At 43.2% G+C, this 22,400-nt stretch overlaps 3 protein-coding genes across 4 annotated transcripts; 1 reads left to right on the forward strand and 2 right to left on the reverse strand.

Annotated features, from left to right (window-relative positions):
* The first annotated feature begins 9,706 nt into the window (after nucleotides 1-9,706).
* On the forward strand, nucleotides 9,707-12,783 carry LOC112177605. Its single transcript, XM_040511371.1, has 5 exons — nucleotides 9,707-10,264; nucleotides 10,383-10,446; nucleotides 10,560-11,096; nucleotides 11,312-12,324; nucleotides 12,424-12,783. The coding sequence occupies exons 1-5, from the start codon at nucleotides 9,707-9,709 to the stop codon at nucleotides 12,781-12,783; spliced, it is 2,532 nt and encodes an 843-aa protein (XP_040367305.1).
* Nucleotides 12,784-17,508: 4,725 nt separating this feature from the next.
* On the reverse strand, nucleotides 17,509-18,925 carry LOC112175653 (protein ALP1-like). Of its 2 annotated transcripts, XM_040509887.1 has the most exons (4): nucleotides 18,475-18,925; nucleotides 18,307-18,363; nucleotides 18,138-18,234; nucleotides 17,509-18,036 (listed from the first exon to the last, which is right to left on the reverse strand). In XM_040509887.1, exons 1-4 carry the CDS (start codon nucleotides 18,817-18,819, stop codon nucleotides 17,528-17,530), a joined length of 1,008 nt encoding a protein of 335 aa, XP_040365821.1. In that variant the 5' UTR covers nucleotides 18,820-18,925; the 3' UTR covers nucleotides 17,509-17,527. The 2 variants fall into 2 exon arrangements, with proteins under 2 accessions (XP_040365821.1, XP_040365820.1); XM_040509886.1 differs by having other exon boundaries at nucleotides 18,138-18,363.
* A 28-nt stretch (nucleotides 18,926-18,953) lies between these two features.
* On the reverse strand, nucleotides 18,954-20,690 carry LOC112177606 (uncharacterized protein At2g29880-like). Its single transcript, XM_024315889.2, has 4 exons — nucleotides 19,979-20,690; nucleotides 19,335-19,880; nucleotides 19,135-19,158; nucleotides 18,954-19,022 (listed from the first exon to the last, which is right to left on the reverse strand). The coding sequence occupies exons 1-4, from the start codon at nucleotides 20,318-20,320 to the stop codon at nucleotides 18,954-18,956; spliced, it is 981 nt and encodes a 326-aa protein (XP_024171657.1). The 5' UTR covers nucleotides 20,321-20,690.
* Between the last annotated feature and the right edge of the window lie 1,710 nt (nucleotides 20,691-22,400).

Below are 22,400 nucleotides of genomic sequence, written 5' to 3' on the forward strand. Positions count from 1 at the left end.
GTGGTTGCCAGGAAGGCATGAGCGTGAAAGCTCGGGGGTTGCCGGGAAGGCGTGAGCGGAAGCTCGTGGTTGCCGGAAAGGCTTGAGCGTTAGAGCTTGTGAGCAGAAGCTCAGGGTGTTGCCATGAGGCATTAATGAGTAGCTCGAAGGTGATGCCCTGAGGCATGAGCGTTACCATTGCTAATTATGCTGAGCTGTATTTACAAGTCCCCGATCAAGGAGGGTTTTCAGCGGGGGATGATACCAAAGCGTGGCTTTTGTGCCGTATTGCTAGCATAATTAGTGCAAGTGCGTCGTCCATCTAGAATTGGTAAGAGAGAACGCTTATACCCTTTCGGGAAGGCCCCTGCTAGGCCCTCTAAGGAGTCCCCGACTCCTGACTATAGACCTCCGTATGGTCAGAAAATTATTTGATGAGGGGAGCTGCATTTAAGCTGTGGGTGTTAGGTAGCGAACCTAATCTTTGATACCTAAGTGTCGGGGGTTAACTGCCGGAGCAATGGCTGCCGTGGGCTACGTTAACCTGTCCTTTTACTCTTTCCCTAAGGAGAAAGGCCTGACTGCAATGCCGCGTATCAGTCATTGTCATTATGAGGCGTTGCCTTACCGCTTGGCGGTTGGTCGTAGACCATAGACTCGTAAAGTTTGTATTTGTATGAAAAGTGACAAACAAATAGAGCAAGTAATGAATTTTGTTTGAGTCGTATAGTTTGTTTGAGTGTCTCATGTTTATTTAATTTTGCAATTAAATAGAAACATGGCATACGTGTATAGCATATACTAGTAGTAACATTGCTAATAACGTTTTTGCATTGTTGCAAACATGCTAAGGATCATGGAGACATAAAGCATGGCATATCTAGCATGGTAGACGTATTAGTAACATTGATACATAGTGTACGCATGCTTAAAGTCATAGAAGCATGTAAATTCATATCAAGTGAGATATATTGTAGGCATGCTTAGAAGTAGTAAAAGCATGGCATTGGCATGACACTAGCTCATATTGAAAGAGCGTAAAGGAAGATATAGTTACTTATCTTATGTCGATTTGGAGCGAGTTGGAGTTGGAATTGATGTAAATACCCAAATCATGTTGGAGTTGTCCAAGCATGATGCTCCATTGCTTTGGTTGGCCAGCGGAGGATGTCTAGCGGAGAATGGCCAGTGATGGATGGCCAGTGGTGGACGGCCAGTGGAGGGTGGCCGCCAGCAGTGTTGGCCAGCGATAGATGACCAGCGGAGGGCGGTCAGCGGAGGATGTGCAACTGTGGATGGCCAGCGGAGTGGTGCCCTAGCGGAGCTAACTAGCATAGGCCGCTGGTGCATTGGGCTTGCTAGCGGAGGCCTTCCAGCGGAGGGTGGCCAGGGGAGCTATCTAGCAGAGGATGACCAGCGGAGTGGCGTCCTAGCGGAGCTATCCAGTAGAGGTCGCTGGTGTGTTGGGCTTGCTAGCGGAGGATGCCTAGCGGAGCCCGTTGTCATCGACAGCTAGCGGTGTTGCCTAGCGGAGGATGCTTAGCGGGGGATGTCCAGTGGTGGATGGCTAGCGGAGGATGTCCGGCGGTGGATGGCTAGCGGAGGTTGTCTAGTCGTGGATGTCCAGCTGTGGATGGCTAGCGAAAGGTGGCTAGTGGAGGATGTCCAACGGTGGATGGCTAGCGGAGAATGTTCAGCGATGGATGGCTAGCGGAGGATGTCCAGCGGAGGGTGGCCAGTGGAGGGTGTCTAGCCGTGGATGGCTAGTGGAAGGTGGCTAGCGGAGGATGTCCAGCGGTGGATGGCTAGCGGAGGTTGTCTAGTTGTGGATTGCTAGCGGAGGATGTCCAGCCGTGGATGTCCAGCGGTGGATGGCTAGCAGAGGATGTCCAGTGGAGGGTGCCAGCGGAGGATGTCCAGCCGTGGATGTCCAGCGGTGGATGGCTAGCGGAGGATGTCCAGCGGTGGATGGCTAGTGGAAGTTGGCCAGAGATGGGTGGCCAGTGGTGTAATGTTGACCAACTTTGAGTTGGCGTTGACCGAAGTTCATGGTACGTGACGAAGCCTTTTTGTTGGCTTCCCACAGACGGCACCAATGTTAATGTTTGGATCCGTAGGGATCTAATTAACGTTTTAGAGAGAGAGAGAGACACACACACACAAGAAGTATAGTGCTTCGTCTTCCGCCTTAGTGGGAGACTACGTCCACTTGAATATTGTACTATGTGTGTTTGGGCCTTGCAGCCCAAGAGGATTACATGAGATGTAATGGGATGATGAGTAAGTGGGAAGGAGTCTCCTTTTATAGGGGAGGGAGGCTCCTTCCTTTACAAGTTTTCCAATGTGGGATGCTAAAACCACTATTCTAGTGTAGAAAGACCTATTATGGAGGCAACTTGGCAAGGCTGAGAAGGTGGTTTTCCGGTGAGGTATAGGCCGCTTCCGACTACCGTGGCATAGCTTGGACATCGGGCTACAAGATGCAAGTCGCGGTTGGGCCCCTCATGGCTTGTGGGCCCCCTAAGAGGGTGTCACTTATGCTTGGTGTCATAGAAAATAGCCTTGCTAGTAGATGTATCTACAAGTCCCCTAAGTCCCCAAGTAAGAGGAGCTTCTTGGTTGGGGAGTTATAATCATGAAGTCATCAAGCATAAGCAATTAGGTGTCACAGAGTCCCTACAAGTCCCCGAACTCCGTAAGCAAGAAGGGACTCGCAAACCTGCACAACAAAGACAAAAGCACGCATATATAGAATGCTTGTTGTATTGAGCAACGTATGTGAGTTGCATTGATATTCATTGGCATATACGAATGTATGAGGTGCATGATACATGTTGATGTATATATGTGAATGGCACCGAGTACGATCGATTATGACGTACAAACTCGAGAACGAGTATGGTTGCGTGAACATATCACGAATAAGCGTATGAATTGCATATGAATGCATGTGGTGCTCGCAAGAAAACGTACAAGGTTGAGTTGATGAGGTTATGCTCGGTGTGAGTTGCATGAGTGCCATGAAGGCAAGCGGTCGTAATTCATGAACGATGGCTACGCGAACGCTTGTGATTCTTTGTTAGTTTATGGATTTTATTGATTTTGAGTATTTTTATTCATACCTCCAAAATTGGTATTTGGACCTCCATACTTTTTATACCTCCAACTTTCTTTTTTAAATAACCAATATACTAAGTACACCTCCCTAGTTTTTTTGAATTGGCCTTAGAGCATCTTTAGCAATGCTAGCCATTTTTGAGTCAAATTTTAGTCAAAGCAGCTAAAAAGTCATTTTGGCTAGCCACTTTAAAAATATGTTTGCATCAGTGCTCTCTATTATAGCTAGTTTTAAATTTTTATTATTTTTTAAGTAGAGATTAAAGTTTAAATATATTTATAAATTATATAAAATAACTCACAAGGAATGTTTTAAATTATAGAGAGTCTCATCTCGCTCTCTATATTTAGGAGCGAGATAGCTAAAAGTTATAATATGGAGAGCCACTTAGGAGTCTGGTGCAGCTACTAAAATAGATAAAAAAAAAGGGGCTAAATACTGTTTACCACCCTGTGGTATGGACCTCACATCAATTCAGTCCCTGGACTTTCAATTTCATCAAAAACACCCCCACACTATCATTTTCTCGTCCAATAGGTCCATCCGTTATGATTCCGTTAATTTATGTCGTTAGCTGTGTTTGGACCCAAAATGAGCATTTTGGCCTGACAATGAATGTGTTGGAGAAATTGAGCCAATGTCAGTGGCTCAAGCTATATATTGTCGACAAGTTCGAAATATATTATTTAGAGGCTAAATAAAGCCTACTATGGAGAATTATGCGAGCTGTAAGAAAAGGAAATGATGGAAGCATGGAAATGAAAAGTCAACTTTAGCACATTTTCTTACTTCGGCTAGGAGAAACCGAGCTAAACAAGGAAAGAGGGGCGGAAGACTAACCAAACAAGATCTAAATAAGTTGAAACTTTCCAGATTAATACTAGACATCCCAAGGATAATTTCTTATGAAGAGTGTAAGATCGAGTTTCAAGTGGAAAGCCTTCAAACAATCAGCCCAATTTTCTACAGAAGCAAAACTGGAAAACTGGACCTGTAAGAGGTCCAGCAGCGTTTCTGGCCCAACCACTATACCAAAAGCTTTGAAATTTTACCAGGATGATCTACACTCATAGTGGAACATTTGTTATGAAGAAGTCACGGTCAAAATCTGAATTCTTATTGGAGATATAATTGAAGGAATAAAGGAGCCGAAAGTGCAGCCGAAAGTGCTTCCTTATTCATCATTCCTTGTCTCCAATTATGCTTCTTTATCTCTTTATCTCCAAAATTCATCATTTCTTGTCCCCAATTAATGCTCCACTATCATTTGTTTAATGCCAGCTGCTTTGGCATGGTAGCCTATAAATAGAGGTTACAAATTCATCACAAGACACACATTCACAACATCAAAACATCTCTAAGATGATCTAAGTTCTCTCTAGAGCAACCTCTCTAAGAGCAACTCCTCTCCTTCTCTTTCTCTTACCTGTGATCACACTCCTAGTCCTAGTCTTCTCAGAAGCCGACTTTCAGTGCCACCAAACCCTCTGCCAACGTACTTCGGTCCTAGTCTCCTAGGGAGCCGACGGTAGTGCCGCAACCACAACGGTTACAGAACCAGCCAAGCAAGGGTAACGCCCTAGCAACCCAGCCAAGCTAAAGTCACGATTTAGCAAGTTCTCCTCACTTCCTAGTAGTTCTCGCTCTGCTCGATCTACAACATTGAGTATCGATTGTGATTTTGAAGAAGCTCAGCAAAAGTCCTCACCACGAGGCACAAAGAATCCCACGACGAGGTTGGTGCTCTCCTCGTCCACAATCGCTTGAAAGAAGTCAGGTCAAGGGACACCCCCGACGACCGCACCCGAACGGTGCTGGCACGCCCGCGCAGAAAAGAGACTGTTGACTAGCTGTAACAAAATTGGAGCCAAACATTTTGGCACGCCCAGTGGGACATACTGTGAGCTGTAAATCACACCACTATTAAGAAATTGAGGTTAGTAAGGGGTTGTGAATCATAACGGAATAGGTGAAGTCTCTTTTGTTAATATTGACCTAAACTCCTTATTGGTGCCTAGTTCAGGTCCCTTAAGGTTAAGGGCGGTTTTTATTAACACTTGTTGAACTGTCTTCAAACTTATGATCTTTCTCATCTTAGTAAGTATAGCCTATGTGAAATGGTGTCTAGAAATGGGACAACGTTCATAACAGGTTATTGAATCCAGAAGTGCGTGCAAATGGGCCTAAACCACTACGTTGGAGTAGTTCATGCCAAAATGGATTCTGCCTCTTTTGTTCGCCCTCCCCCATCTGGCCATTTCAGTAAGGTTGCCCAAAGGATTTGAAAGAAAGTTTGTGTCTAGGCGACTATACTTGGACCGCAAGTCTAAACCTTGATTCACCAAGTCTTATTGAATTTAGCTACTTATACAATACAGCATACTGCCAGATATTCACCATTGGGAAGTCAGACGATAACCCTTACCAAAAGGTTTACGTCAACTGCCTGAAACATAAGACCCCCAGTTACAGACCGCACATGCGTGCAGACTGTCATGGTCTTTCAGAAGAATTAGTAATTCAAAGATTTTCTCTCCACATGCCAGCAACAGAGATGACAACCGAACAAGGAGAAGATCAACATCCCGCTACTGAGGGCGAGGCAGTTCTCATCGTCCAGCCTAATGAGGCCGGAAAAGCGTTTGATACCACCAGGGTGGCTGAGGACGAGGTGAGAGCGGATATTTTTGTACCCATCCCTATCCCAGAAAACGCCAGCCTGGAAGCGCAACTTAACATCATGCGAAAAAACAATAGTACATTATGGGCAAAGACGGCTAAAAGATTCGAGGAGCAGTGACGAATGTCTAACAATCTGATAACGAAAGTCAGGCTGGAGATGGAGCGCAATACGGAGCTGTTGCAAGGGCATATAGACCACACGGCACGACAATCCCAGGAGCAACATGAACAGCTCGTGACCTTGATAAATGCCCAAGCTGCGCAGACTAAGGTCGTTCTCACAGAAGTCGCGGCTATTCGCAGTGAGGGATCCAATACCGCGATCCAAGTTGCCATGCAAAAAACTGAGATGGATCAGGCAAGAGATGTCCTGAATAAGGTGTTAGGGGACCCCAATGCTATTCTAGGGTCCCTCGGCCAGCCTACAGGTTCAGGTAAGTACATACCACCAAATGCTCGAGAAAAAGCAAGCGGTGGCAGTACAACCACATCCACTACTGCTGTATCAGTCAGAGGTAAAGAGACTACTCTGGCAACGGGTGGGAAGAACAACGCCGCGTCATCAGTCACGCAAGGGACCAGGACTTTGAAAATCAATGAAGGGGCCTCTGTTGGTCATAGCTTGTTTCCCCAATATGATAGCGACGGAGTTGAATACGTGCACCACGATCCACCTCCAGCAAGTCATTATGGTATCGACCGGGTTGAAAGTCCAGCGAAGGTCACCGCAGCCACAAAGGGTCAGCCAGCAGTGGGTTTTACGTCGCAGACGTCAACCCGACACAAAACGACCCATGGAGGCGGCATATCTTTGGTTAATCAGGCTTCACAGGCGCCACCGCCGATCTGGCCAGTTGATGATACAGTGATTCACCCACCTCCTCCTGATCCAAGATATATAAGGAGAGAGGAGGTAGAAGCAATGATCAGGGCCGCGAACCAGAGACCTAACCTGGAGGAGGCTTACCAAGGGCCCTTCCCACCGCATATTACACAGACACCTTATCCTAGGGGATATAAGAACATTACGTTCTCTACTTTCTCGGGAGAGGAAGTCAAAAATTCCGCGGCCCATTTGGTTAGGTTTCGAGTACAGTGTGGCCAGTACCAGAACGACGACAATCTGAAGTGTAACATCTTTGCTACTTCTTTATCGGGGTCTGCCTTCACCTGGTTCACAAAGCTGCAACCGGGATCAGTTGCGAGTTGGCCCGCGATGGAGAAACTGTTCAAGGAAACCTTCGGGACTATCGAGCCGGAAGTAGATTTGGCTTCACTCACCCAGATGGCTCAGCAGCCAACTGAATCCGCTGTCATGTACCTTCAGCGCTTTCAGATCCAGAAAGGAAAGTTGAACGTAATTCTGCCGGAGAAAGAACTGGTGAAATTGGCAATCAAAGGCTTAGAACCACGCCAACGCAAAAAACAGCATGGAAGCATGTTCAATTCCATGGGCGAACTGATCACAGAAGTAGGAAGTTTCAAGCACTTACTCAGGGAGATGGACGCTTTGAAAAATGCCTCAAAGGGGACATACATCCCAGGGAAACACCGAATAGTGGCTGCACTCAGCCATCAATCCAGTTCCTTTGATCCTTACTACAAGAGTGAGGAATCTAGTACAGCAGAGGCTGATGAGTCTGAAGAAGATGAGATAGCTGCCCTGGAACTCACCGGGAAAAAGGCTTCAACGCTAAAGCAACTGAAACTGTGCAAAGAGCCGGTGAAGCTCAAGTCGGTGGTTTTCACCAAACCAGAGTTCGCAAGTTATACTTACGACGCGAACAAAGCGCATGAAATCTTGGATGAAATGATCGCCGCGAAGATGGTGAAAACCGACTTCGGCCCATTTCCCAAACCAGAGCAGCTAAGGGGGAAGAAATACTGCAAACTCCATAATATGTGGAATCATAATACAGCCGATTGTGTTAAGCTGAAGGATCAGATCCAAATCTGGTTAAATAACGGTAGTTTGCAAGTAGAGGCACCGAAAACAGCAGCAGCGTTGGTGGACCTAGATCCCTTCCCAGATACCGGCATCAACATGGTGGACGTGGCATGGGGTGAAAAAGATCAGCAGAATAGTCCAGACCATGCGGCTAAGGATTTGAAAAGGATTGGAGACAAAGTCATGAAGCGGGAATCCAAGACTCGTTTACCCATCGTCCTATGCTCGCGGTGCAAGGAAGAATGTGACACTCAAGCCCTAGATGAGGAAACATACCAGACTGTTCGCTTTGGATCTCTACCGCCAATACGGTTAGTATCATCCTCTAGAAACTTCCAACCATGCAGCCCAAGAGTATACAGTGGTTCAGAAACTCTTTCTCCAAGGGACTCAAACTTATTCAAAAAGTTGAAAACCGCGAGGGAAGAAGAGCAAGTAGATAAGCGGCAAGGGGTTTTAACTAGACCTTACATTCCGCCAGTGTCAACGTCCTCCATCAAAGAAGGGAGATGGTATACACAGAAGAAGGGCAAGGCGGTGGAGATGAGCTCTTCAAGGAAAAGAAAACTCCAGCGGAGGTTTGGAGAAGCAAAGCGAACCTTGGAAGCACTAGATCAAGGATTGATCAAACCATCGCAATTATTGAAACCTCCAGAAGAGTATCAGAGACAATTGGAGGCACTGGCCTCCAAGAGATTCGTTTCCCCGCAACTTCAGAAACAACAGCCCAAAGTATGGCACAAAGAGCAAAAGCCACGTGCCCCCAAGAGCAGCGCTCAGGAGAAGTCCTTAGTTCCCGCGAGGCAAGAACCGCCACCAGCTCGTAAAGTCAATGTTTGGCGGAGAGTATCTCGCGAAGGAAGAAATAGGGAGCCTTCCGTCTTTGACAGGCTGGGGGGCAAAGACAATAGGTCCGCAATTGTGCAGAAAGTTCAAAGCTTGGTGGTCGCTCTCCTAGAGGAAGTGCCAGCGGCAAAACAAATTTTAGAATCACTAAACCATGCTCCCATGGTACAGGAGCACGAACAAACCAAGGTGATGATCCCTGCAGAGGAATCATTGTTTGCTTTCATGGTTAAACGGTTCAACGCCGATATCCCAGCAGATGAACCCAAGCTCAATCTTGATGATGACATGGACGAAACAGAAATGGTGGATACCTCTTGCAATATGGTTTATGTGCTCCCTGCTAAGTATGCCTTACCAGTCGCTGCGCAGGAATGTGTAGAAACTGACGCGATTGGAGAACAGCAGTTGCAGATCACTTCAGCCGCAACAACGCAGGTGAAAGAAGCAGTGTTCCTTGAGACTAAAGATGCTAACAATAAGGGTTTCTTCATGAGCTTCACAAGACCCACACCCGCCATGGTGCAACACATGCGACCTTTGTATATCACAGCAGAAATGAATGGGACTAAGGTCAGCAAGATAATGGTTGATACCGGCGCGACTGTGAATGTCATTACTACCAGAACCATGCATCTACTAGGGATCAAGAAAGAAAAGATCCAATCCACTTCCCTTACACTAAAGAACTTCGCAGGGACTGTGACCAAAACATTGGGTTTGATTTTCCTACGAGTCAAGGTGGGTCCAGCAGAGGGGGTTTACGCTTTCTTTGTTACAAATTGCTATGCGGCATATAGCGCAATTATGGGCCGCGACTGGATCCACAGGAGTTATTGTGTCCCATCCACCCTTCATCAGGAGCTGATCATATGGGACAGAGTCGCGGACAAGGCAGAAATTGTTAAAGCAGACCCGCGACTTTTTTCGGTGTCCGCCAACTACTTGGACGCAAGGTATTACCTAGAACCAATCTCTCCTTTACAAGTCATTGGTATTGATGATAAGGGCCGCCCCACAGGGGTGACGACCTCTGAATTGGCACAATGGGGGCTCGCAGTCACAAAAAACGACCTCGAAAGGCCTGGATATGCGGTGCCGTCTCCAAGTGCTAATTAATGGATCACGAACTCATGGAGGAAGAGGTAGAGGCCTTCCATTCTTTGTATGAGAGGCTATCCTTATACTTGGTGGAAACAGAGGCCTATGATCGAGTCTCGACCTTAGAAATTGTTAATGAAGAGTTCACAGACCAAGAAGAGGAGGAAGAAGAGATTCGGCTTGCTCCAGCGGCATTGGATGACACACCTCCGAAGGTTAGGGACCCTACTGAAAAGGTCAATCTGGGAACAACTGATGAGCCTATAGAAGTGGCTATCAGCACTTACTTAGAGCCTAGCGAGAAACAGAGGCTCGTCGAATTATTGTTGGAATTCAAGGACTGCTTTGTGGAAAAATACGAGGACATGCCAGGCCTATCACCAGACTTGGTATGCCACCAACTACCAACGCTGCCTGATAAGAGACCTGTGAAGCAAGAGCCGCGAAGAATGAACTCGGAGACCCAAGTTCTGGTCAAAAAGGAAGTCGAAAAGATGTACAAGTCGGGCATTATCAGGGTAGCCAAGTACAATAAGTGGCTGTCCAATATAGTGCCTGTTCGCAAGAAGAATGGCAAGATGAGGATCTGCGTAGATTACAGAGACCTTAATTTGGCTACACCTAAAGACGTCTACCCCATGCCTGTTGCGGACATGTTGGTAGACGCAGTTCCAGGGCACGAACTGTTGTCTTTCATGGATGGTACAGCGGGATATCACCAGATTCCTGTCACGGAAGAAGATAGACACAAGACCGCATTCCGCTGCCCTGGGTTTGCCGGAGTTTTTGAATATATGGTCATGCCTTTTGGACTGAAGAATGCGGGAGCAACATATCAGAGAGCCATGAACCTGATCTTCCATGACATACTTGGGAAGATCTTAGAGGTTTACATTGATGACGTCGTCGTGAAGTCTAAGAAGAGTGGAGATCACTTCACAGATCTCAGAAAAATTTTCGAGCGCATGCAACTACACAAGCTCAAGATGAATCCAGCCAAATGCGTTTTTGGAGTTCAGGTAGGAGATTTCCTGGGATTCATTGTCCATCAAAGAGGCATTGAGGTCCCTGAGGATAAAGCAAACGCGGTCATCAATGCATCTCCCCCGCGAACAAAGAAAGAGTTACAGCGACTACTGGGTAGGATCAACTTTTTGCGACGATTCATTTCTAACTCTTCAGGCAAAATCCATCCATTTTCCCCACTGTTGAAGTTGCAAGGACAAAATGAGTTTGTGTGGGAACCTAAACATCAAGAGGCTTTCGATAAAATCAAGGCCTATCTGGCGAGCCCGCCAGTGCTTGTTCCTCCTAGAACGGGATTTCCATTAAAGTTGTATGTTTCAGCAGCTGAGGCTTCCATTGGTAGCCTCCTCGCTCAGGATGATGCAAATGGTGTTGAACATGCCATCTTTTACCTCAGTAAGACACTCACAGATTGCGAAACAAGGTACACTCCAATGGAAAAGCTGTGTCTTACATTATACTTCTCAGCATGCAAGTTGCGGCATTACATGTTGTCCTTTACTACTTGCATCATTGCTCAAACCGATCTAGTCAAATATATGCTATCGGGACCTATCTTGAGAGGCCGTATTGGCAAGTGGGTGCTCGCCTTATCAGAATTCTCGCTACAGTATGTGCCACAGAAAGCAATAAAGGGCAAGCCATAGCAGACTTTCTGGCACATCACCCTATGCTGGATGTCCCCGCGGTTAGAGATTTAGAGGTCGCTGCCACAACTTTAGATCACTCAGATTTAGCGTGCTTGCCAGAGTACGCCGCGCTTTATCAAGCCACAGTCTCACTCCAGCCTTGGGTGTTATATTTTGACGGGTCAAGAACAGATACGTTAGCAGGAGCAGGGGTTGTCTTGGAAAACCCAACCGGCGATCGATTTTCCTACTCTTTCCAGTTGGAGTTCCAGTGTACCAATAACCAAGCAGAGTATGAGGACCTCATTATAGGCCTAGAAGTACTACTGGAAATGGGAATCGGAGATGTACAAATACTTGGCGATTCTCTCTTGGTTATCAATCAGTTGTGCAATGAGTTCAGATGCAATAGCTTCACGTTGGTTCCTTATTGGAACAGGGCATTAGACCTATTGGACCAGTTTGATAACATACATCTTGAGCACATTCCTCGCGAGCGAAATTTTGCAGCGAACAAGTTGGCCCAGCTGGCAACAGGGGTAACATTGAGATATGGCGTGCGGGAGAGAATCCTTAAAGTCGAGCGTCGCACACTCCCTTCATGGATGGCGAGAAGAGATCCTCCAGATGATACCTCAGTCGCGACCTTGGAACCCATTGACGTGGATTGGCGCATCCCTTTGATCGCTTATCTCAAGCAGCCAGATCCCACTGCCGACAGGAAGATTCGTTTTCTTGCACTAAATTACTTTCTTAGAGGTAACGAGTTGCGACGACGCGGCGAAGATGGCATAGACTTCAGATGTGTTTATGGCTGCGAAGCGAAACAACTCATGCGCGAAGTTCATTCCGGCATTTGTGGGGCTCACCAAGCAGGTCCAAAGATGCGATGGTTGCTCAGACGACATGGATATTTTTGGCCCAGTATCTTGAAGGATTGCATCGCATTCGCTAAAGGTTGTTTGGACTGCCAAGCTCATGGGCCGGTCCAGCATGTCCCTAATGTTCCAATGCAACCCATTATTAAGCCTTGGCCTGCAAGAGGATGGGCGCTAGATTTAATTGGGATGATTCACCCACATTCATCACTTCAGCACAAGTTCATCATTGTCGCGACCGATTTCTTTACAAAATGGGTCGAAGCAGAACCTTTGAAAGAAGCATCTGGTGGTGCGTTGCGACAATTCCTATTTAGGAACATCATATGCAGATTTGGTATCCCAGAAGTTTTTGTTTCGGACCGGGGGGCAGCTTTCATGGGTGGTGAAGTTGATAAACTGGCAAAGGAATGGGGAATACAGTTCATCCATTCCAGTCCTTATTATGCTCAGTCTAATGGTCAAGCGGAGGCCAGCAACAAAATCATCATCACTTTGCTGAAGAAAATGTTGGAAGCTAATCCGCGACAATGGCATGAAACCCTTTATGAGACTCTTTGGCCTACCGCACATTGAAGCGAAATCCCACCGCGACTACACCTTATGCTTTGATGTTTGGCCATGACGCAGTCCTGCCTTTGGAAGTCAACGTCCAATCATTACGAGTCCAAGAGCAACATCATCTCATTGGAGAAGACTACGTTCAGGCTATGTGGCAGGAACATGAAGACCTTAGCGAAAAGCGCTTGGAGGCTTTAGATAGTTTGGTCATGGAAAAGCAACGAGTCGCTCGAGCCTATGACAAGCGAACGAGGGGAAGGAATTACAGCGAAGGAGAGTTGGTTTGGAAAGCAGTTCTCCCGCTTGGTGAAAAATTAGATGGTCGCGGCAAATGGACTCCAAGATGGGAAGGCCCGTACATCATTTATAAAATCTTAGGGAAAGGAGCTTTTCATCTCAAGGACCTGGATGGAGATGTCCATCATAACTCTATCAATGGGAGATACTTGAAGAAATACTTTCTCAATGTCTGGGACTCAGAGGAGTCGTAGACAGTTTATTAGCATAAGACATGGGAGACAATTCTAGTGTTCCTACTCTTGCAAAGCCCATTCATGAAGGCCTGTTTTTGAGGCCCATAATCATTTCTTTGCTATGCCTAGCAACACTAGGGGGGCAACACTAAACAATACTAAGCCTATTTAGCCCTAAAAAAATAATAATAATAAAATAATTAAAAAAAAGTCATAAATACAACTCTTCGGGAGCAATTCTAAGTGTCCCTACACTCGCGAAACTACTAAGCCGAGTCAGCGGCTCCGGAAACTTTTTTCAGCTTTGCCCTCGCAGGAAAGGCTGAGCTCAAGGGAAATGTAAGAGCCACCACCGTGACCACCGCCTCCATCGGAAGTAGTCTTCATGTGGCCAAAGATGTCCTCACCGTGTATGGGAAACAGTGGAAGGGTTTTAATCTCCTGGTAATCTTCTCCTTGTTGTTCCATGATGGATCCACCAACAAGCCCTGATCTTTGCTTGGGCACTTGAACATCCGAAGTGAGCTTCTTCTTCTTCTGCTTCTCCCGAGCCCTTTGGTTCACGAACCAAAAATAGACATTCTTGAACTCGATCCTGCCGTACCATTTCAGCTGGAGACAGATCCTCTGAATCTGCTCTATAGTTGGGGACCTAACTCCTTTGTTGTAGAAAAGCTCATTGAGGATTCTTATATGATCTGTAGTGGGAATCCACCTAGTACGGCTCTTCCTGTGAAGCATGCTAGCACTACTCCCAGCTGCTTGGTTACTTCCTCCATCCTCATTTGGATGCCGGTTTTGTGGTTCCATTGGTGATGGATTGAGAGAATGCGAGAATTGAAGAGTGATGATGATGAGTAATTAAGAAAGATTGCTGTTAGAAATATTCGAGTTGATGAAATGATTTTGGGATTGGAAATTTGGGTTTATAATGTGGAGGAAGATATAGGCATGCAAATGTCCACCCGTGGATGGACGGTCAAAGAGAAGAGTCAGTAAAGCGTGATTAAAGTTGCCCTAAATTTCGGAAAAGAAGATATTATCTTCTCACGGTGGGGAACCGAACGGTCTTCGAGGAGGTAACTGTTCCATTTTCAATATTATCTTCTCACGGTGGAGTTTCCCAAGAATTTTGAGTTGGGGCCTATATTTGGGGCCTTGCGAGACACAATTATTGACTCTTCACGGATATTTGAATATCAGGATAAGAAAACAGCATTATATTCATAAAGTGGCTTTGCGGCCAAAAGTAGTACATTTATTACAAAGCCAAAAGTGGCTAGAATACAAAACAGGAATCTGTGGATATCTTTTGAATCTTTGCTCGAGTGGAAGCAGCTATGGAATCCAACGTCGGGTTGAGCCGCGCCATTATCCCAAGGAAAGGCAGACTTCAGGAAGAAAAAGAGGAGTAACGGAGCCCCCGCGCCCCCTTTCCATGGAAGCGGCAGAGGAATACAACATGGGCTCGCCAACGCCAGTATCCATGAGAAGGGGAGACTCCAGTCAAAGAAAATGGAGCCTCCAAGCCCCCTCAATTGGAAGCAGCTATGGAATCCAACGTCGGGTTGAGCCGCGCCATTATCTCAAGGAGGGGAAGAGAGTGAAGGAGCCGAATATCAGCTTGAGTCTCTGGACCCCCTCTAGCCTTAGTAACCACCATTAGTTGGACGTGAAGTATAGGAACAGCCATTCTGTAGCTTGAACCCATTCCTTCAAAGAGTCCATCCCTTCTCATCCCTCCAAGATTCTATCAAGAAGAGAAAGGGGGAGAAGGAGGTGAGAACCAAAGCCCCTTCCATCTGGAGGGCACAACACGGGCCGGGTCCAGAAGGAAGGAAACAGAGGAGGAAAGACGAACCTCAATTTGGCTTCCCTCCCTTCCCCGATTCGCTCCGCGTGTAAGGATTATGACAACGATGACTCGCACGATCATGGATCTCACACTCGGAGCCCCCTCGTGTTTCTAAGCCAATCTGAAGCCTGGCATTGTTGTTGCAAAATTCCAGAAAGGCGAAACGAGGGGTTGCCTAAGATTACGCCATAAGGCCTAACCCAGGCTTAAGATTACGCCATAAAGTCTAAAATTTAGAGGCTAAAGGTCATTTCATGAGGGGAAGATTTGTGAAAAAGGAGAAAGAGAAGCAAGGATTGAAAGGCCATTTCTTGAATGTTTCAGAAAATTTGTTATGAGTATTCCTTGGCCAAAATACAACTATTTAAAGGGACTTCAGGAAAATCTCCACTCTTAGATGGATGGTTAAAGGGTCAAACCGATGTCAGTAAATCGAGATTAGTGATTCCAAATCTCGGGAAAAAAAGGGACTAGTAGCATGTGAGGAGCGGCTTTTGAGGAGCTAGCTATTAAAAGAAGGGATTATTAACATGTGAAGAGACCGACCGGTTTATGAGGGGGCCTACAAAGATTGGCCCGCAAAGCTCAATTTCAAACAAAGTTCCTCCAGATGGCGTTTCGCCGCAATGGCACCAGCTTCGGCCTGAGTGGCCCAATCTCTGATACGGGCCAGGTTGTGGCCCATTTTTTCAGAAGCAGCCAAAGGTTCATCGAGTTGAGCTTCTTCTACAACAATCGCATTCTCAATAGAGAGTCAGCGAACAAGGCAGATACTTGCTGCTATACACATGGCAAAGTTACCACTATGGAAAAAAGGATCCTCATTCGCGATAGAAAGCAGTCTCCTTCGCATGGGGGGGGAGTGGCACGTTAAAATTCTGATCTCCTACAACCTACCCAAGTTTCACCAATTCACTGCATACCAGACATCAGATACATGAGGGGCAATAAAGTTGATAAAGAAAGCGTCAGTTCATGACAAAGGCAATTCAGATTGTGGTGTTCAAGTTTTATGGCCTATTTAGAGGCCTATATGGAATCAGTCAAGCAATTTCAAGCCAATAAAAGTGGCTTTGGAGCAACGACTTTGAAGCAACGACATTATAAGAGCTGTACTGATTCAAGACCTCTTCAGTCAAGACGAGGACCTTTGACTTCAAGGTTTGGGGGGCAATGTTTGGACCCAAAATGAGCATTTTGGCCTGACAAGGAATGTGTTGGAGAAATTGAGCCAATGTCAGTGGCTCAAGCTATATATTGTCGACAAGTTCGAAATATATTATTTAGAGGCTAAATAAAGCCTACTATGGAGAATTATGCGAGCTGTAAGAAAAGGAAATGATGGAAGCAGGGAAATGAAAAGTCAACTTTAGCACATTTTCTTACTTCGGCTAGGAGAAACCGAACTAAACAAGGAAAGAGGGGCGGAAGACTAACCAAAAAAGATCTAAATAAGTTGAAACTTTCCAGATTAATACTAGACATCCCAAGGATAATTTCTTATGAAGAGTGCAAGATCGAGTTTCAAGTGGAAAGCCTTCAAACAATCAGCCCAATTTTCTACAGAAGCAAAACTGGAAAACTGGACCTGTAAGAGGTCCAGCAGCGTTTCTGGCCCAACCACTATACCAAAAGCTTTGAAATTTTACCAGAATGATCTACACTCATAGTGGAACATTTGTTATGAAGAAGTCACGGTCAAAATCTGAATTCTTATTGGAGATATAATTGAAGGAATAAAGGAGCCGAAAGTGCAGCCGAAAGTGCTTCCTTATTCATCATTCCTTGTCTCCAATTATGCTTCTTTATCTCTTTATCTCCAAAATTCATCATTTCTTGTCCCCAATTAATGCTCCACTATCATTTGTTTAATGCCAGCTGCTTTGGCATGGTAGCCTATAAATAGAGGTTACAAATTCATCACAAGACACACATTCACAACATCAAAACATCTCTAAGATGATCTAAGGGGGGTGTATTGTATTTGGATTTGTGTGGAGTTTTTTTAAATGATAGACTTTTTCAAAAGTCCATGGATTCTATAAAAAGTTCATAGACTTTTATTGATTTTTTAAAAACCATTGACTTTTACTGATTTTTAGCACAGATTTTTACTGATTTGTAAAAATCTACAGACTTTATATGAATGACTTATGTAGATTTCACAATATTTATAAAAAAGAAAAACCAAGCTAGTTTATTAGTCAGAGAATAAAATACGATGCCATAGCTATGTTAACTAATGACCATTAGCGTAGGAATCAGAGAAGCTCAAATAATGTCATGAAACAAACATATAAGAAAATAAAGGAAAAACCTCCAAATATAATCAACCAAACCAAAAGATATCCAAAAAAGAGAAGGGAAAAAAAAAACACATTGATGAAGTTTCATGCCAAATAAGCAGACGTCTTTGAAATAATGATATGATTTATTCTTCTCCCTCATTTTCACTTTCTTGATTGTCATTGTTTTCATTGTTGGCATTTGGTTGGGCATCTGTCCACATATGAGTAGCAATACTCATTCTCCATTCATTAGCATTCTCTCTTTGCTGATCTTGGGTTTGAAAATCATCCCATTCAAAATTATCTTCGTGATTGTCTATCGGATCTTCTTCTGGTTCAGGAGGAAATTCATCTGAACGACATTCCTGTCGAAGAAAATTGTGCAGTCCTGCACAAGCCAAAACTAGTTCTGCTTGTGTCTTATATAAAAATGGTGGTGCTGATTTGAAGATTGTGAAACGCGACTTAAATATTCCAAATATTCTCTCAATTACGTTCCTCAAGGAAGCATGGCGAAGATTGAATAACTCAATTGCATTGACAGGATGATTTCCTTCACCACCAAAATCTTTGAGGTGATATCGAGTACCTCGAAATGGAGCTAGGAACCGACGTCGATTTGGGAATCCGCAGTCCCCTAAGTAATATTTACCTAATAATAAAAAACATGTGCAATTAGTATGTTATATATATGTTATATGACATAAATTGTAATAAGTACTCTGAATTTTTTTTATGCACGTAAAACTATACCTGGTGGCACTTTGAGTCCATTTCGTCTAGAAATCGCATCATTCAACACTTTTGAATCATGAGCGGAACCCTCCCATCCACTAATCACATATATGAACTGTAAATCAAAGTTACAAGCTGCTAATACATTTTGTGATATCTTCCCATGGCGATTTCGATATCTGCTTACCTCACGTCCAACTACCGTTGCAGGAATATGCGTGCCATCTATAGCTCCGACACAATCCTAAAATAATGAAAAAAGATATCAATAGCTGAAAAGAAAAAATGAAATAATATCTTCATTACTGTACAATGAAATAAATAATTAACCATTCATAAAAGTTGCATTGCTTACCTTAAAGTAAGGATAGAACCTTGTACTTTCTCTTATGTTAGGTGGTATGGATTCAGGTTTAGCCATAAACTGTGGTGCTATTGTATTCAAGGCCTTCAAGACTTTGTTGAAACTTCTGCTAACAGCAAAATGAGATCGCTCAAATATCAGCCGAGCTTCACTGTATCGATTATTTTGGCCGACAACTAGTAAAAAGGTTGCAAGCATTTCTTCAACACAAATGTGTCTTGTATCCCGTAAAGGTGTTTTCGCTTTTAGGATGCTACATAATTTTCGAAACACGTCAGGATACATTCTATACACATCTCTAAAGATTTGAGGGTCTCTGTCCAATATGTTGTGCATATATATGTATCCACTTGATGTCACTGGTCGACGAGTCAGCGGACGTCTAATATGTTCACCACGTATGCTGAACACAAGTTCGTATAACACATAAATCACTGCTTGTATTGCCATTAATAATATCTTAACAGCCTCTAAAACTGCTCTTCCTCTTCATCAGCTCCATACATGTCCATTTCAGACATTGCTAATAGAGAAAGCACCTAAACATATTTATAAAAAAAATATATCACTATTCATATTAACATTCATTCAAAAGCAAATCAAAAATCATAAATATTCAAACAAAAAATCAAATTGTAATTCATAACATACCAGTTTAAAATCATTCAAAACAAGCTGCAATTCAAACAAAATAAAATCAAACTCCATAACTTAAAATTAATAATAGAACATAGCCTATTGCTTATTAGGTGTCGCTAGTGGAGATTGACCCACACCTATTGCATTTGTTTATAGGTGATCCAATTATGTCGTTGTTCAGGAGTCATCTTCAAGAAGAAATCTTGCTTTGCTTTAGTATTAAGCAAATCAAGAGCCATAAAGCAAGCCTCATCAGTTAATCCTGGGGTCTTGTTCATAGCATCCAAAAGATCACTCTCTCTTGATTCTCTCTTCTCCATTAAGCCACAAATTTTATCAAAACTTGTGACAATTTTACCAATGCCACTTGATAAGTTTTCTAAAACCTCAGCTTGACTAGTTGCCCCCTTTGAGCCGCTATTATTTTCATAGTCAGTCCTACTCCGTTTTCCTTGAGTCCTGCTATGTGGTGGAGCATCTACATTGGTACCTTGGGAGGGTTGTTGTGAAAGAGATGGCGAGTTTTCTTGGTGTGATGACTCATTTTCACTTTGCACGAACATGTTAGTATTTCGATCAAAAACTAATCCATCAATTCCCCAAGGTCCGTTTTCTTCCGCTCCAAATGTAGAGGCATCTGTATCATCACCTAAACTGATTGAGCCCATTCCAGTTGCAGTTCCATTTCCAACTGCAATTTTCAAGTCCTCATAGTCTGGAAAAGTTTCTGACCGAAAGTGCCCATGCGTTGGATGTGACTAGTAGGGAAAAAAAAATACACGTGTCAATATGATGATAACCATTTGAAATAACTATAAATCTAAATTAGAATAAAATGAAAAAGCAATAAGCTCACCTTCAAATAATCTGCCCATACTTCATCATCAGCAGTGAATCTCTTTGTGATCGGATCCCACCCAAATCCAGAACTATGACGCATAAGTTGAGAGTAATTGGTGTATTGTTTCTTAAACCATTTCACTCTACTTTGGTAATGACTAAAACTTATTTCACAACCAAGTTTTTCCTTCAGTTTAGGAAGTAGCTTCGCCTCTACTGTTTGTTTGCTTATCACACCATTAATATCACGCAATCCAAGTTTGGCGCCTTCAACCATAAGTTGAAGCAAAACATTGCTCTCTTCAGCATTCCAAGTTTTGTAATCTTTTCTTTTACCATTCCCTTGTGAATCTCCCATCTATACGATTGCGTAAAAGTAATCATACATGCAACTTTTATCAATCAAAACATTATAATTCAGAACAATATAAACATAAGGGAAGTATAGACTGGAAAAAAAAAAAAATTAGAAGTCCAAGGTACATGGCTCCACAAAGAAACAAGAAAGATATTAGACCCCAAATGACAACCCTTCTGTTATCAAGACGCACAACTATCAGGTGTGTATATCAATATAAACATGCACCAATGTCCTGTTTTCATACTCTCCTAAATTGCTTTCTGACACAACAAAATAATAAAGTAAAGAAGAGTTGCTGGTATCCTTCATCAGCTTGAATCTATTCATATTAAGAGCAATGATTTTGGCTACTAGGGATAAGGAATCATTCTGGTAAGAAGCATTACTTCAAAACGTATGCAAGGTTTTTTTTTTTTTTTCTTCTTTTCTTTTAACATGCATTAAGCATACAAAAGGAACCAACTCAGACAATTGGGTGCAGAGACAAAAATAGCAAATTTTGATACATTGTTCATATTGATTATTACCTAGCCAACTTCTCTTTGATTAATTTTTCTTTGTTTCATAATTCATTCAATTACATTTTGATCCACACTTGTTTGTTTTTTATAGCATGCCATACAATATGATTATAAACAGTACTCATAAATTGCACAAATCAGACTCTCATAACCCCAAAACTTGATCACGATCTGTTTCCATGGGAATTTGAAGGAGAAAATAAAAAGAATCTGAATCCTAAAGAAATTGAGGTCCATAAAGATGACAAAACTGAATCAAGGTACCAGACAACTGTCATCATGGCAATTTGCCCAACCAACATGAATCAAAACTCCAGAACAATATTCCTATCTCTCAGCTGACTACAAACTTAGCTGAATTAACTCTTTGAAGATTCAGTGATCCTATTTACTCAACCTACTACTCTGTAATCCCAAAGTAAAATTTCTAACATTAAAGCTCTGCTCAACATACACATAATATTCTCAAAGCATAAAAAAGAACACTAAAATTTTAGAAAAAGAAAATAAATAACCTGACATAATTTTATCAGCCATTGCCGACTTTAGTGGTGGCCAACATTGGCTTCAAATTGAAGGGTTAAAGCAAAATTTGAATGAAAATTAATAACTCTGTATAGATTCACCCAAAGCTTGAACCAAATCGCACCTCTGACATTACTATCATTTTAAGAAAGTTGACATGAGATTGTCAACATAAGTCCCATCTCAATGCAGGGTAAAATCACACACACTATTAGGTATAGAAAAGAAGTTCTGGCATGAAGGAAAAAAAAAAAAACCACCCACCGTTTGGCTAATCTACCCGAACTTAAGAGCCACAAGGGCAAAGCAGTAGCAAAAAAAAGAGAACCATGCCATATAGGACAGCAACAAATACAAAAGAAATAGAAAACCTAGCGAGAAAAACAAAGAAGAAGAAACATACGCAGCAAACAAGCGACGACAATAGCAATAACCGCAATAGTATGCAGGACTATGATCGAACCGTAAAAGCATTAGGCATATACATTATTTGGCTTTGTTTTAGGAGTTGATGATAATATTAGGGTTCCAAGCATCACAATTGAAAAAAAAAAAAAATCAAATTCAACAACAACAATGAACATGTTAGGTATTAGAGGTTGATATCACAAAATAATAGAGAAAAGAAAAAAGAAATCATGAAAGAGAGATGATGGAGGACCAACCTTGAACGCGCAGAGAGAAGAACTTTGACAGACTTTTCCACGCTCAAAATCTTTGCTCTGGTGGCTGGAAAAATATTGGAATTTGGTATTTATACTTAACACTACAAAGTCCATGATTTTCCATGATTTTCTAATTCCGTATGTATGAATGATATTTTGAATACCCCTAAACTTCTATTCATTTTTAAAAGTCCTAATTGAATACCCCTAGACTTTGGTGGAATTCATAAAGATTTTTTAAAATCCTAATTGAATACACCCAGACTTTTATGGACTGTTAAAAGTCTCTATTGAATACACCCAGACTTTTAAATTCCATGGATTTCTTTAAAAGTGCCAGTAATTCCATATACAATACACCCCCCT

Source organism: Rosa chinensis, chromosome 7 (genome assembly GCF_002994745.2).
Source record: "Rosa chinensis cultivar Old Blush chromosome 7, RchiOBHm-V2, whole genome shotgun sequence".
Classification (NCBI taxonomy): domain Eukaryota; kingdom Viridiplantae; phylum Streptophyta; class Magnoliopsida; order Rosales; family Rosaceae; genus Rosa; species Rosa chinensis.